The sequence below is a fragment of the Suricata suricatta genome, chromosome 16, assembly GCF_006229205.1.
Source record: "Suricata suricatta isolate VVHF042 chromosome 16, meerkat_22Aug2017_6uvM2_HiC, whole genome shotgun sequence".
In the NCBI taxonomy this organism is placed as follows: domain Eukaryota; kingdom Metazoa; phylum Chordata; class Mammalia; order Carnivora; family Herpestidae; genus Suricata; species Suricata suricatta.
The window spans coordinates 32030912-32043859 of record NC_043715.1 but is presented as its reverse complement, the minus strand read 5'-3'; the positions used below and the strand labels follow the sequence as shown (position 1 = coordinate 32043859).

Genomic DNA, 12948 nt, shown 5'->3' with positions numbered 1-12948 from the left:
TCACCAGGGGCTCAGTTCTGAAGGCTGTGCAGAGGTGGGGAGGGAGGAGGACATCCTGAGGTGCCTGCGACAGCACCGTCCTGGGGTCTGCAGTGATAGGTGGCAGTTCTCAACGGCCCTGCGACTCTGGGGCGTGCCGTGTTCTGCCTTCATGCCAAGTCTCTGGAGCATTAATTCATCTCTATGGCCCCGAGCTTTTCTCCTGTCCCTGTGGAGGCAGAGGAGAGGCTGGGGCGACTGGGATCAGGGCTGGCGGGGGCTCAGGGGCTTCCAGGGACCTGGCTCTGACCCTCTGGCTGCACCCCCACCCCCAGCATTCTCTATGCCGACATCGTGGGCTTCACGCGGCTGGCCAGCGACTGCTCCCCCAAAGAGCTGGTGGTGATGCTGAATGAGCTCTTCGGCAAGTTCGACCAGATCGCCAAGGTGAGCCCGCAGGCCTTTGTGCCACCCCGGTCGCCCCCAGGGGTGGCATGTGCCCGGTGCTGTGCTGAGATGGGTGTTCGGATGCCTGACTTTTAACATTCAGTCAGCAAACACTTCTGAGTGCTCTGCGGTGAGGGTTGAATGGTGCCTGTGGCGGCCAGAATCCTGTCTCCAGAGTGTGAGGCCAGCGGGGAGACTGCCAGTATATGTTGGGGGGCGGTGCACAGGGGCTCAGGAGCACAGAGGGGGTTCAGGAGGGCTGCCTGGAGGAGGAGATGGCTCCACCACACTCCCTGAGGGCATCAGAAGCCCGTCTCTCCAGGGTCCTTGGGAGGACTGTGCACAATGCCAGGCCTCAGCCACTGTGTGCCTTTGGACAAGATTGCCAGTGAACCATGTGCACGTCAGAGTTTGAGACCCTGAAGAGGAAAAGGATCGGTCTGGGCAGAAGGAACAGCATGTGCAAACGGTTGGAATAGAATGGAGCCCTGGGGGCCCTTGGAATGCACATGGCTCAGTGTGAGTGGGCAGAGGGTGAGGGAGACGGAGGCCCAGGGTCAGACGTGCACAGACTTAGGGCTGAGACGAGGAGAACGTGATCTGGGGACCCTGGGGAACATGGCAGTTTCCAGGGGCGGGGGGGACATTGGGTGAGGAGGGTCTCCCGGGTATGGCTGAGCAGGGAGAGGTCTGGAGACTGGGCAGGGCTGGGCCGGGACCTCACTGTTCGTCTTTAGGAGCAGCGCTGGGACCAGGGGAGGTTGGGGGGTTGGAGGGTCGCATGTGTATGCGTGTGCTGTTACTCATTAACATACCAAATGGCCCTGAGACCTGCCAGGTGGCAGCCTTGAGCTCAAATGGGGCCCTTGGGTTTGCCCTCAGAATACTCCTAGCCTGTATGCTATGTGCTTTGGGGGTGCAGGGAAACTGGGGGGCCTGGGAGCAGCCAGCCCAGCTTCCGGTGAGGACAGGCTTAGTGGTGGCCCCGTGGTAGAGACCTGTTAACCCTGAAGGCAGGGGCTGTCTCTGCTGCCTGCACATCTGAGCCAGGTTGAAAGCTTAAAAAAGATGGCCACACTCGTGCCTACACCCGGAAGAGTTTTTATGTGCCTCTGGGTGACTCCGTGTGTGGGGAACCAATGGTCTGGACCCGATGGGAGGTGAGTCCAGACCCCGAAGCAGGAAGACTTTTTCGCGGTCAGAGCTGCTCTGTTGTAGGAGGGACTGGACCCCCCGGGAGTGGCCCCCATCTTAGGGCATGGCCACCACAGGGGGTGGCCAAACCACCAGAGGACATTGCTGGCAGGGGTGCCCTGGAGCACCGTCCCTCGGGGTGCTGTGGACCGAGTGAGTCAGAGGCTTCCTTCTGGAGCCTCCTCCGGATGACATCTCTTAAACCAGCAGGCGGGAGTTCCCAGGAGTTGGGCCCCATGTGGGCCAGCGGCCTGGGTTTCCAGTCACAGGGGCCCTTTCCTTGCCACAGAGCCCAGGGATCTTCCCGTATCCGCTTGGGCGCCATCTTCCTTCTGTGGCAGGTGCAGGAGGCAGGCCCTTTGTGCAGACGGGGAAGGAGGCCTTCCAGCCGGTGGCTGGCCCCACACTTGTGTCCCAACAGCAGATTCTGGATCCGTGTCCTCTTCCCGAGAGCCAGGGCTGACGCTCCCAGAGGCCCCTGCACCGCATCTGGGCTCCTGGGCTCCGGACCCCACCGCCCCCGACATGCTCACACTGCCTCCCCGGTTTCTTGATGTCAAGTGTAGGGGATCGGCCAGGGGGTGTGGGCTCCCCTAAGTCCCTGACGGGCAGCCTGGCTCCTGGGGGCAGCGCCGTGCCTGTCCAGGGCAGACACGACGTGGCTGGAGCCCTGAGCCTGAGCCTCGGGCTGGGCCTCCAGGCCTCTCTAAGGTTCCTGCTGCTTTCTAGAAAAGCCACTGTCTTCCCATCCCTTGGCAGCCAGGGCCCAGCAGGAAACAACTGGCACTCACTCAAATGAGGTCATTGGAAGAAGGTTTAGAAAAGGGACTGCTCATAAAGCCGTGGTGGGTATAGGGACCGTGTGGGAAGGACGGTGCCCTAGGTGGTCACTGAGGCTGGGCATGGGAGGGAACAGGCTCCCGATATGGAGGAAGAGGACACCTGTGCTCCAGGAGGTGAGCCAGCCTTTTGGGACCGTGCGGGAGGGAGCTGGGAAGCAGTGCACCAGCTTTCCTCCCCACCAGAAGCCACAGGGCAAGGCCGCCTGCTAAGTGCTCCCTGAGGGGTATGGCTGGGGACTGGGCTGGCCTGTGGCTCCTCCTTCACTGTCCCTAAACTCCCACCCCCGAGGCCTTGGTATGTATGCCACCTTTGCCAAGGGCTGACAGATGGCCTGCCTGGGCCCCCCTTCCCCTCTGGGGCCATTTTCCTATGTTAGCCCAGCCTCTCTACTCCCTTCATCTTCCCTGTCTGTTCCCTCCCCACTCCCCGACCCTGCTGCCTTTCACCCCCCATGGTCACTTGGACACGTGTGGACCCCTTGGCTTATGGCACCTGTCTCCTCTGTCTTCATCTCCTCTACTCCTTCCACTACAGCCAACAGCTTTCTGCCCTCAGGGCCTTTGCACAAGCCTCGTCTTTCATCTGCCTGGAATGTTCTTCCTTACATACTGGCTTGACTTGTTCCCTCGGTTCCTCTGGGTCTTCACCAAATGTTGCCTTTTTTGAGAGGCCTTCTCTGGCCTCCGGGAACTTCCTCTCCCCTCCCAGCCCTCCATTTTATCCTTGGCACTTACCACCGCTGGTGTGTGAGCCCCACATGGTGGGGCCTTGTGTCTGTTTTGCTCACTGTGTGTTCCGGTGCCAGGGGCAGGGCAGCGAGCTCACAGACTTTTCAACGTTGCGTGACCGGATGAAGCAAAGACAGTTGTCTGTCCCAGAGGCACCCAGGTGGCTGTGAAGGAGTGCAGCTCACTCTGGAGGGTATGAGGAGGGGGCTGGCATGTGCGGACCCCAGTTTTCAGCTGTCTGCTGACCAGGCCCCTGCTTGCCTTGCCCTGCAGGCCAACGAGTGTATGCGGATCAAGATCCTGGGCGACTGCTATTACTGTGTGTCGGGCCTGCCTGTGTCCCTGCCCAACCATGCCCGGAACTGCGTGAAGATGGGGCTGGACATGTGTGAGGCGATTAAGTAGGTACCCTGGGCAGAATCGGGGCACCGGCTTCTGCTTCCCAACACACGGTAGGGAAGGCATTGTACCCATTTTGCAGATGAGGAAGCTGAGGCTCAGGGGACCGTGGCTTGCCCGGGTCCCTCGGCAGCTTTGGCTGGCGTGGGTGACTGGCCTGCTCTGCCCAGGCAGGTGCGAGAGGCCACAGGTGTGGACATCAGCATGCGTGTGGGCATCCACTCGGGGAACGTGCTGTGTGGTGTCATCGGGCTGCGCAAGTGGCAGTATGACGTGTGGTCCCATGATGTGTCTCTGGCCAACAGGATGGAGGCGGCCGGAGTCCCTGGGTGAGGCTTAGCGGGACGGTGGCGGGGTCGGAGGCTGTGGGTCACCTCTGGGGGTGGGGGAGGGGGTCAGAGATGGGAGTGCTGACCTCGCGCTGCCCCCCCCATGCCCCGCCCCCCACCACCCCGGTGAGTGCCAGCCTCCCCTGGGCCCCGCTGCTGACTCCTGTCCCCCCCAGCCGGGTGCACATCACCGAGGCCACACTGAACCACCTGGACAAGGCCTATGAGGTGGAGGATGGGCACGGGCAGCAGCGGGACCCTCACCTGAGGGAGATGAACATCCGCACCTACCTGGTCATTGACCCCCGGGTACGAGGGCTCAGGAGGGGGTGGGAGGGTCTTGCCTCGAGGACCCTGGGAGCCGGCGCTGTGCTGGGGAGCAGGCTCTGCGCCCTGGGGGGGAAGACCCTCGTGGAGGGGGAAGTGCTTTTCTCTTCCAGGCTGTGGAGACGCGGGGTAGCCGCCTGCCGGGGTGGGAGTGAGCACCCCATCACGGAGCATGTTCTAGGCTCCAGGCAGCCTCTCGGGGCCTCACTGTTCTTAGTGAAATTGGAATAACAACAGTACCTACCTCAGGAGGAGGAAGAGCTAGTCTGAGCGAGGCACTCCCACCAACTGGGCGCCTCATAGACATTCTAGAAATGATAATCACTGGTGCTTTACTTCCTAGAGTTTGAAAAGACGCATTTGTAAAATGTGCTTTGGCTAAGACTCAGGAAGGCAGGGGAGGGCCAGGGGCCGCTTGGCAGGGGCCTCGGCGGGTGCTGGGTCCTGCCCCCAGTGGCTGCCTAGGTGGTGACCCCTGCTTCCTCAGGCCCCCGTGGGGGGGTAGGTGGTAGGCTGCCGTCAGGCCGGCGGGCCCTGGCCCCGCGCCGCGCCCACACAGGCCCCTCTTTCCTGCCGCGGGAGGCCAGCTCGTCTGGCGGCCTCGGTGAATCATCCTTGGGACAGGCTCAAGAATGTCGGCCACGGCAGGCTCTTTCCAGCTCCTTCTCCCTGCAGCCTTGGCTGTCCTGGAGCTGGCCCGACCACCAGTCTGGGGGAGAGCAGAGGGCCAGCCCGTGAGCCTCCCAGGCCCCTGGGGGGTCATCCTGCTCATGTTCCTCAGGGAGGGGTACTGGTCAGCAGCCTCTCTCCCCTGCTGTGGGCCGTGGATGCTGAGTGAGCATCTGGGGAAACCCTGTACCCACAGCTCCAGGCCCCTTCTCTACCCTCCCCTTCCCCCCTCCTGAGTGCCCTTCAGCCCCTGTCCTTCCACTGCCCAGGCTCTTTGTACCCCAGGACCCTTGCAACTGCTGCCGTCTCTGCCCCCTGCCCTCTCCGCTCTGTCGCAAATGTTCCTATTTATTTGTCCTCTTTGCTTATTTACTGCCCACCTGAGCTGCACGTGGGCCGGCGCGGGGCCCCCTCTTCTCCAGGCTGCAATCCCTGCATGAGTGTTTCCTGGCAGTCGAGCAGGTGCTTCGAGAGCCCGTGAGCGGGTGAAGCGGAGCGCCGGTCCTGCAGGCCCACGGTGGGCACGGCCCCACCAGGCTGCCGGCCCAGCCTGGCCACTGTGGGGCTCCTGGTCGAGCTTGGGTCTCACATAAATGGCGAAGAAGATGTTTGTAGCATGAGCACATTTTGGGCAGGATCTCGGTGGGCATCTGACATTTTCCCCAGCAGCTCTGCCTTCCTCCATCTTGGTGGAATGTCATTCATTCACAGAGTTGAAGATTCAGAAGGCAAAAAAAAAAAAAAAAGATTCAGAAGGCAGGAAGAGGGTGTTGTGGACAGTTTCCCCTACGTGCTGTGTGCAGCCGGCATGTCCCCACGAAAGGGGACCAGCGCCTTTGGATTTCTTGAGGGCCTTGCACAGACAGGCTGTGCACGCATAAATAGACGGAGAGATGATTGTCCGCCCTCGTTAAGCCCACGGCAGCGTGCCCCGCCCTGCTGTTCCTTGCTTTCTTCCCCGCCCCCACCCCCGTGACGTATTTTGGAGACCCAACCGTATGTGTGCAGAGGCCACGGCACGCCAGGTCAGGGGCGCCTCCTGTTGTGGCCCCGGATGTCCTTACCCCACTTGGGCCTCTGTGAGCTCTGCCTGCCACCATTTCTTAGGTGTGAGAACACCTGGACAGAAGTGTCCACAGGTGGCAGTGGGGGGGGGGGGTCACCTGTGGGCCGCTGAAGGTCGCAGGTGCCCCCCACCCCCGGTTCCTCTTATGAATAGGTGCATTTTTACTCTGAGCTGATGGGTCTTTATTTTTTATTTCAACAAAAAAATTTTAATGTTTATCTTTGAGAGGGGAGGCATGAGCAGGGGAGGGGCAAAGAGAGAGAGAGACATAGAATCCAAAGCAGCCTCCAGTCTGTGAGCTGTCAGCACAGAGCCCAACGCAGGGCTCAAATCCATGAACTGCAAGAACATGGCATGAGCCGAAGTCGGACACTTAACCGACCGAGCCCCCCGGGCACCCCTGAGCTGATGGATCTTTAGTACATTTATTTCCTGGGGAACCCAGGCATCTGAGAAGTGCTAGCGACCCTGAGCTTGAGCGGCCAGGTGCGTTGTGGGCGGAGTGGCCCACCTGTGGAGGGGCGGCAGACAGAGAGTGTGGCCCAGGGCTGGTGGCTCTCTGCGGGGTGCAGCACATTCTCGGGACCCTAGGACTCTTCACAGAGGCCGGATTCCAGCTGTTCCTTCCGGCGGGGCAGACAGACATAGCTCAGGGTTTAAAAATGTTTGTCCCGAAAGGAGGCTGGAAGTTTCCAGGCAATCTGCCGCCTGTGGCTCAGCAAGTGTTTGTGGCTGTAGGTGCTGATCCGGGTGGGTGTTTGCAGGGACCCAAGGGGACAGGGACTCCTGGAGGGCAGGAACTGTCACAGGCAAGGCGGACTTGCAGATGACCCCAGCTTGTGTGTGGTGGCCTTGGCACCCTTTCTCTTCTCTCCCCCTTTTCCAGTCCAGCCGAGAGGTCCCCAGCTGTTGTTCTTTGTGGGGGAGGGGGCCGTGGAGGAGGCAGGGCCTGGCTCCGACACCCTGACACGGCCGTGGCAGGCCCGCAGCAAGTCACAGCCCCTCCCATGGTGCAGGGGCCACACGAGGGGAATGCCCTGGAATGCGGGCCCAGGGGTGGGGCTGGCCCCTTGGTTGGCCGGCGCCCCGTCTTTCCGGGTTCCTGGCCCACACTCCTCTTCCTGCAGCTGTCCCTGCAGGAAGGACATGTGCTGGCCACATGCGGGTGGCAGGGTGGGCTGCTTGTGGCTTTCCTGGGCGATGTCTCCCCAAGGTGTCCCCGCGGGGAGAGGCCAGTGCGCCTTCAGGCCCCAGGACAGTGTCTGGTTCCAGAGAGCTTCACAGGCCCAGTGGGGCCTTAGGGCTTAGGACTTTAGCCTGATCTTTCCCTGGGGACATAGGAAGGACCTGAGGGGCTGTGCGCAGTGGCGTGTGAACCCCAGTCTCCCGCCTGCCTGGGAAGGACAGGGCTGGAACCCAGCGGAAGGGCCCCCTGGGCTGCAGCCAGTCCCCAAGGAGACTGCAGACCCAGCAGTGTTTCTGCCATTTTCTCTCCCCACCAGCCTGGCCAGCGCTCCGGGCAGCAGTCGGCTTTAGGGGGGAGCAGGGCCGGGACGGGGCTCTTTCCTGGGCTGAGGGGCAGGGGCTGGACAGGCTGTGTGTGTCTGTCTGCAGAGCCAGCAGCTGCCCCCGCCCAGCCAGCACCTCCCCAAGCCCAAGGGGGATGCGGCCCTGAAAATGCGGGCATCTGTGCGCATGACCCGCTACCTCGAGTCCTGGGGGGCCGCGCGGCCCTTTGCACACCTCAACCACCGCGAGAGCGTGAGCAGCAACGAGACCCCTGTCCCCAACGGACAGAGGCCCAAGGTAGGACCCCCCCCCCCCCCAGACTGCTCATTGCCTGCCCTGTGTATCTGAGAGTGCGGGGGATGCTAGGCCCAGGCCAAGTTTTGGGACGGACTTAGGGGTCCCATGTTGCAGAATAACGGGTGCCTGCTCCCTTCCCTTCCCTTCCAGGCCATTCCCCTGCGGCGCCACCGGGCCCCTGACAGGTACGTGCACTGTGCCCTCCTCTCCGGCAACCTGTGGCCTGTTTTGCTGGTCAAGCCCTGGCCCCGTCACCTCCCCCAGGCAGGCTGCCTTGACCATCCTTTGTCCAGGAGGGCAGCTTTGAGAGGCCCTGCCCTGACCAGGGAGTTTGCCATGGCGTGGCTCAAAGCGTTTCTAGGAATCAGAATGTGACAGTAAGAGAGTTGTGTAGCCCCCTGTGGCCGGGTCAGTGGGGTTGGTGTGAGGGAACTGTGTGCGTTCAGCAGAAGAGGCCTCAGTCTGGGGGCCGAGGTCTGGCCAGCTGGGTGATGCTGCTTGAGGCGGGCCTCCACTGGGCCTCTCTAGGCTTCAGTGGGACCCTCCCGTGTCCCCGGGCCCTCCTGCAGGCATCTGGGGACCCAGCTGGGTGAGCTTCTCGTCTACACGCCTGCCTTCGCGCAGGTTGTGGTCCTAGGGTGACACGCTGTGTGTTCCAATCCAGGAGTGCGTCCCCCAGGGGGCGGTCTGAGGACGACTCGAACGACGAGGAGATCCTCTCGGCCATCGATGGGCTCAGCTCCACAAGGTGAGACTGAGGCCTCTGCTTGGCCCGCCCCCCTCGGGTGGGGGTCCCCATTTGGCCAGGCCCACCCTGCACCCTTGTGCCTGGGGCCCCAGCTCCACTTGTGTCCACGGTGGCTCCTTCGCCTCCTGAGGGTGGGCCCCGTCTCCTCCCCCATCTCCTCCCGAGGGTGGGTCCCCCCTAGTCCCCCAGGCCCCATGTCTCACTGCCTGGGTCTGCCACCCCCCAGGCCCTGCTGCTCCAAGTCCGATGACTTCTACACCTTCGGGTCCATCTTCCTGGAGAAGGGCTTCGAGCGGGAGGTGAGGGCCCCTGAGCAGCCCCAGGAGCGAGGGCTCCGAGGCCTGGCAGTGGGGGTGGGGGGGGGGCGGTGTGGAGGTGAAGGTCGTGGGACCGCCGGCACTCCCACGCCTGTTCAGGGAGGGTGGTGGGGAGTCACCCGGTTGGTCGTGGTGAGGGCGCCCAGCCTGGCCCTGTTCGGACTCTCTTCCTGCCGGCCTCACCCTGACTGGCCCGGTCAGTGATTCCCCTGCTCGGGTCTGGGAGAGGCGCCCTTCCAATGCCAGGAGCCCCGCTGCTAAGGGTCAGGGCCCGCCTCCGTCTCACAGTATCGGCCTTAGAATTAGTTAGGAAAAGACCCCAGCTTAGTACCGTTGTTGAAAGAGGCTGAAAGTGCTTCTCCTTTCCGGCTGCACAACAACGTGCTCTTGTACCATTGCCAACTGTTTGTTTATGGAGCGCCTACTGGGTCCTGGCAATGTCCCAGGTCGCACGTTGTGTCATTGAAACCTCACGTGATGGGACAAGGTGGCTGCTGCTGCCTGCTTCACAGACCCTTGGACTCCAGTGCGGCCAGTGCGGGACCCTCTCTCCTCCTCAGCCTCCAGGACTGGGGGGGTCTCTCTCTAGTGGGGGCTCCCTGAGCTGGGGGCCCCCTAGGTGAGGAACTCGGGGTGTGGAGGAGGTATGGCCATCGGGAAACCTGCCTGGCAAGCCTTCCAACCAGCGCTGTGACCTGGGTGGGCTGCCGGACTCTCTGAGCCTCTGGGATGGTTGGTTGGTTGAAGTTTTATAAATTTTGAGAAAGAAAGAGAGCTTGAGTAGGAGCGTGGCAGAGAGGGAGAGAGAGAATCCTGAGCAGACTCTTCACTAAGTGTGGGGCTCGATCTCATGACCAGAAGATCATGACCTGAGCCAACATCAAGAGTTGACTGATCTGCCCGGGCATCCCAGCCTCAGTTTGCTCATCTGTGGTGGGAGCCCTTATGGCTGGAGACCATGAGCTTGTGCCCGGTGTAGAGGGGTGGCAGCACTAGCCAGCGGCGCAGCCCCGGCTTCACTCCTTGGTGGGGAGGGACAAACCCGCCAGCAGCCCGAGAGCTCAGAGTTGGTTCCCGCCCACAGTCTTGGGGCCTGGGCTCTCCAGGGACCTGGGAAATCAGGTCAGAGCCCCTGGGTGGGGTAGGGGAGGGGCACGGTAGGCTCTGGAGGGTGAGGAGTCATGCCCACTGGAGCTCAGGAAGGTTATTCGGTCATGACCATGTTCCATCATCACCTGGAACTCAAGGACAGTGTGAGTTGTGTTTGAGGTGATTAATTCGAGCTGGGCAGGCGATGAAGGGGTCAGAGCAAGGGGCCTTGCGGGTGGGGCCTCTGCCACCCTGACCGTCACCATCGCCCCCAGTACCGCCTGGCGCCCATCCCCCGGGCCCGCCACTACTTCGCCTGCGCCAGCCTCGTCTTTGTCTGCATCCTGCTCGTCCATGTCCTGCTCATGCCCAGGTCAGTCGGGGCGGTCGGGACCCCAGCAGGCCGGGCCGGGAGAGGCGTGACCTTGCAGGGACCACCGGAGAACGTGCCTGAGCTGCTTGGCAGGAGGAAGGGGCTGGCTTTTGAGACCTGAGAAACGGGGCCCGGGTTGTGGCCACACACCTGGGGTCGTTGGCGCTTACTTTCGTCTTCACTGACTGTCCAGCTGCAGGATTCCCCACTCTGCCGCCCCCATACTTCCCCTCCTCTCCCCTCCCCTCCCCTGTGGGCCTTCCCGTGCGCCACCGTGGCCTGAGGCATTCGCTCTCCTGGAAGGGCAGGCTCGTAGGCATCGCACTCTTAGATGTGGGAAACTGAGGCTCAGAGGGCCTAGTGCCCAATCCGAGTGCGTGGCCAGGACAGGAGCCACGGAGACTCATGCTCCTGCCTCAAAGGCCCTGCGGGGTCGGGGGGCTGAGACCACAGGGAAGGAGTAAGGCCAGCTACTTGGTTTCTGGAAGGCTGGTTTGGCCAAAGGGTCTGCTAGAACTGGGGTTAGTCTGTGCCTAAATGAGAACCATTTCCCCTGCTGGACAGGAGCCTAAAGTCTGCGTGACCACCCCTTCCTTACACACGTGGCCTGTGCCCTGTGTGTTGTGGCTGGGGTGGCCGGACCACAGTTCTCAGAGGTCCCCTGTACCGGGTGTGGACAGCAGTCTGGGAGGGGCAGGAGGTGGCCGGCAGCTGGAGGACTGGGGTGCTGGGGAGGGGAGCATGCCTGTGGCCTGGCACGGATAGATGGTCCCCAGAACTAAGGTTTCCTCTCCAGGACGGCGGCCCTGGGTGTGTCCTTCGGGCTGGTGGCCTGTCTGCTGGGGCTGGTGCTCAGCCTGTGCTTTGCCCACGAGTTCCTGGTGAGTGGGGCAGCCCCAGTGGGCACCGGCGGGTGCTGCCCCTACGGCCCTCCCACTGCCTGCACCCTTCCCTGGAGCCCTCCGTGCCCAGCCTTGCTGCTCTCTCCTTGACGAGTTTGCTGAGCCCTCCTCCCAGTCATCCAGCTTCCCAGGCTGCTGGTGGCCCCTGAGCGGCTGTGGCTGTCCCCAGCCCGAAGGGTGGGCATGTCCCTTCTGTCTATGTGCCCCATGGGTGCTGAGCCCTGGGCTGGGCACGGCACAGCGCACCTGCTGACAGTCTCTAGCATCTGCGGGGCCCTTGGATGGTGGGCTCCTTGTCCGGGTGCTGGCGCCGGCCCCTGACCCCGTGCCTCCACAGCGGTGCTGCCCGGCCCGAGGGACGCTGCAGGCCATCTCCGACAGGGTGGAGACCCAGCCCCTGCTGCGGCTGTCCCTGGCCGTCCTCACCATCGGCAGCCTGCTCAGCATCGCCATCGTCAACCTGGTGGGTGCTGGGGGTGGGGAAGGTGGGCCTGTGCACACTTCCTGGGTGGAGGGAGCCAGTGTTTGAACCTGGGAAGCTTCCGGTTCTCGGATCCCATCATCCCGTTTCCTGAGAGCTGCATCCAGAGCCACTCCCCCCTCCCGCCCCAAGTGTGGCGGGTGGGCTCCGGGAGGTTCCCCACGGCGGCCTAGTTGCACCTGAGCACCTGGGGCCCCCGGAGAGCCTACGTGGCCGGCCCCATGAGTGTCTTGAACCACCAGTGTGCTTCGCCTCCTCGACCGTCTCCGTGGTCCCGAGCAGGCCCCGGCTTCCTCTCTGAGACGGTTTTCTCACTACGGGGCTGTCGCCCGGACACAGGCTGGGGAGGACACAGCCCCTGCTTCTCAGGCCTCGCTCGCTCGCTCAGGGCTGCACACAGCACCTGTCCCTGCCGGTCCTCCCGGCTCTGACACCTAGAGCCAGGGTGTCTCCGTGTCCTGGAGACTGTGACCACCACACTCCGTGTCACCTGAGAGAAGGGGGCTCACTGTCCGGGCTGATCCCAGCTTCTCCAGCTGCCCCCCCCCCCCATCCGCCTCTCATGCTCTGGGGACAGTGTGCGCGTGTCTTCACTTTACACCCTTCTCTCCCCCACACCCCTCCCCACTGTGGAGCTGAGGACTGTGCCGGGGAGTCAGGGCCCAGCGCCCGGGCCCTGGCGGGTCCTGGAGTCTCAGGTGCCTGACCGCCCCTCACGGTGGCCTGTCTCCTCCGTAGCCGCTGATGCCTTTCCCGGGCAACCAGACAAGCTGGAAGGATGTGGGCAGCAGGGAGCCGGCCCTGTGCGAGCTCCTCCCGGTGAGTGCGGCACGGCGCCCCCCGCCCCCCGGGACTGCCCCCCACAGCTCGGGACACTGAGGGCACTCATTCGGGTGGTGGTGAATCCGGAGCTGGTCTCTGAAGCGCAGGAGGGTTAAGGGACAGGGGGGTCAAGTGGGGACAGTGAGGAGAGCTGCGTGGGGGCCAGCAGCACTTCGGGCTGTTGTGTCACGGGGAGGGGAGGAGAGGGGGACAGTGGGGAGATGGGGCCAGGGGGAGGTTTGACCTAGATGGGGGGAGGGTATGAGTGTCACGTTGGGGAGTTTGGTGTCTCTTCTGGGGGCAGTGGGGAGCCACAGCATGATCTTGAGAGCAGGAGAGGAATGTGGGCAGAGATGCATTTTGGGAAGGCCAAGCTCCTGGCAGGACCGGAGGCAGGGAGGCTGTCCGGTGTGTGTGTACTGCTGTCTC

General features: G+C 62.9%; 1 protein-coding gene across 10 annotated transcripts in view; it reads left to right on the top strand.

Annotated features, from left to right (window-relative positions):
- Positions 1 to 12948, top strand: part of ADCY7 (adenylate cyclase 7) — a 56398-nt gene that overhangs the window by 36411 nt on the left and 7039 nt on the right. For all 10 annotated transcript variants that reach the window (XR_003904212.1, XR_003904213.1, XR_003904214.1 and 7 more), the window contains 12 exons: positions 315 to 426; positions 3465 to 3592; positions 3761 to 3919; positions 4096 to 4228; positions 7596 to 7787; positions 7938 to 7972; positions 8452 to 8535; positions 8762 to 8834; positions 10217 to 10314; positions 11111 to 11195; positions 11554 to 11679; positions 12436 to 12516. Coding sequence is in view for 7 of the 10 variants with exons in the window: in XM_029926681.1 (XP_029782541.1) it covers positions 315 to 426; positions 3465 to 3592; positions 3761 to 3919; positions 4096 to 4228; positions 7596 to 7787; positions 7938 to 7972; positions 8452 to 8535; positions 8762 to 8834; positions 10217 to 10314; positions 11111 to 11195; positions 11554 to 11679; positions 12436 to 12516 (1306 nt within the window). In the remaining 3 variants the exon portion in view is untranslated. The remainder of the gene's footprint in view (positions 1 to 314; positions 427 to 3464; positions 3593 to 3760; positions 3920 to 4095; positions 4229 to 7595; positions 7788 to 7937; positions 7973 to 8451; positions 8536 to 8761; positions 8835 to 10216; positions 10315 to 11110; positions 11196 to 11553; positions 11680 to 12435; positions 12517 to 12948) is intronic.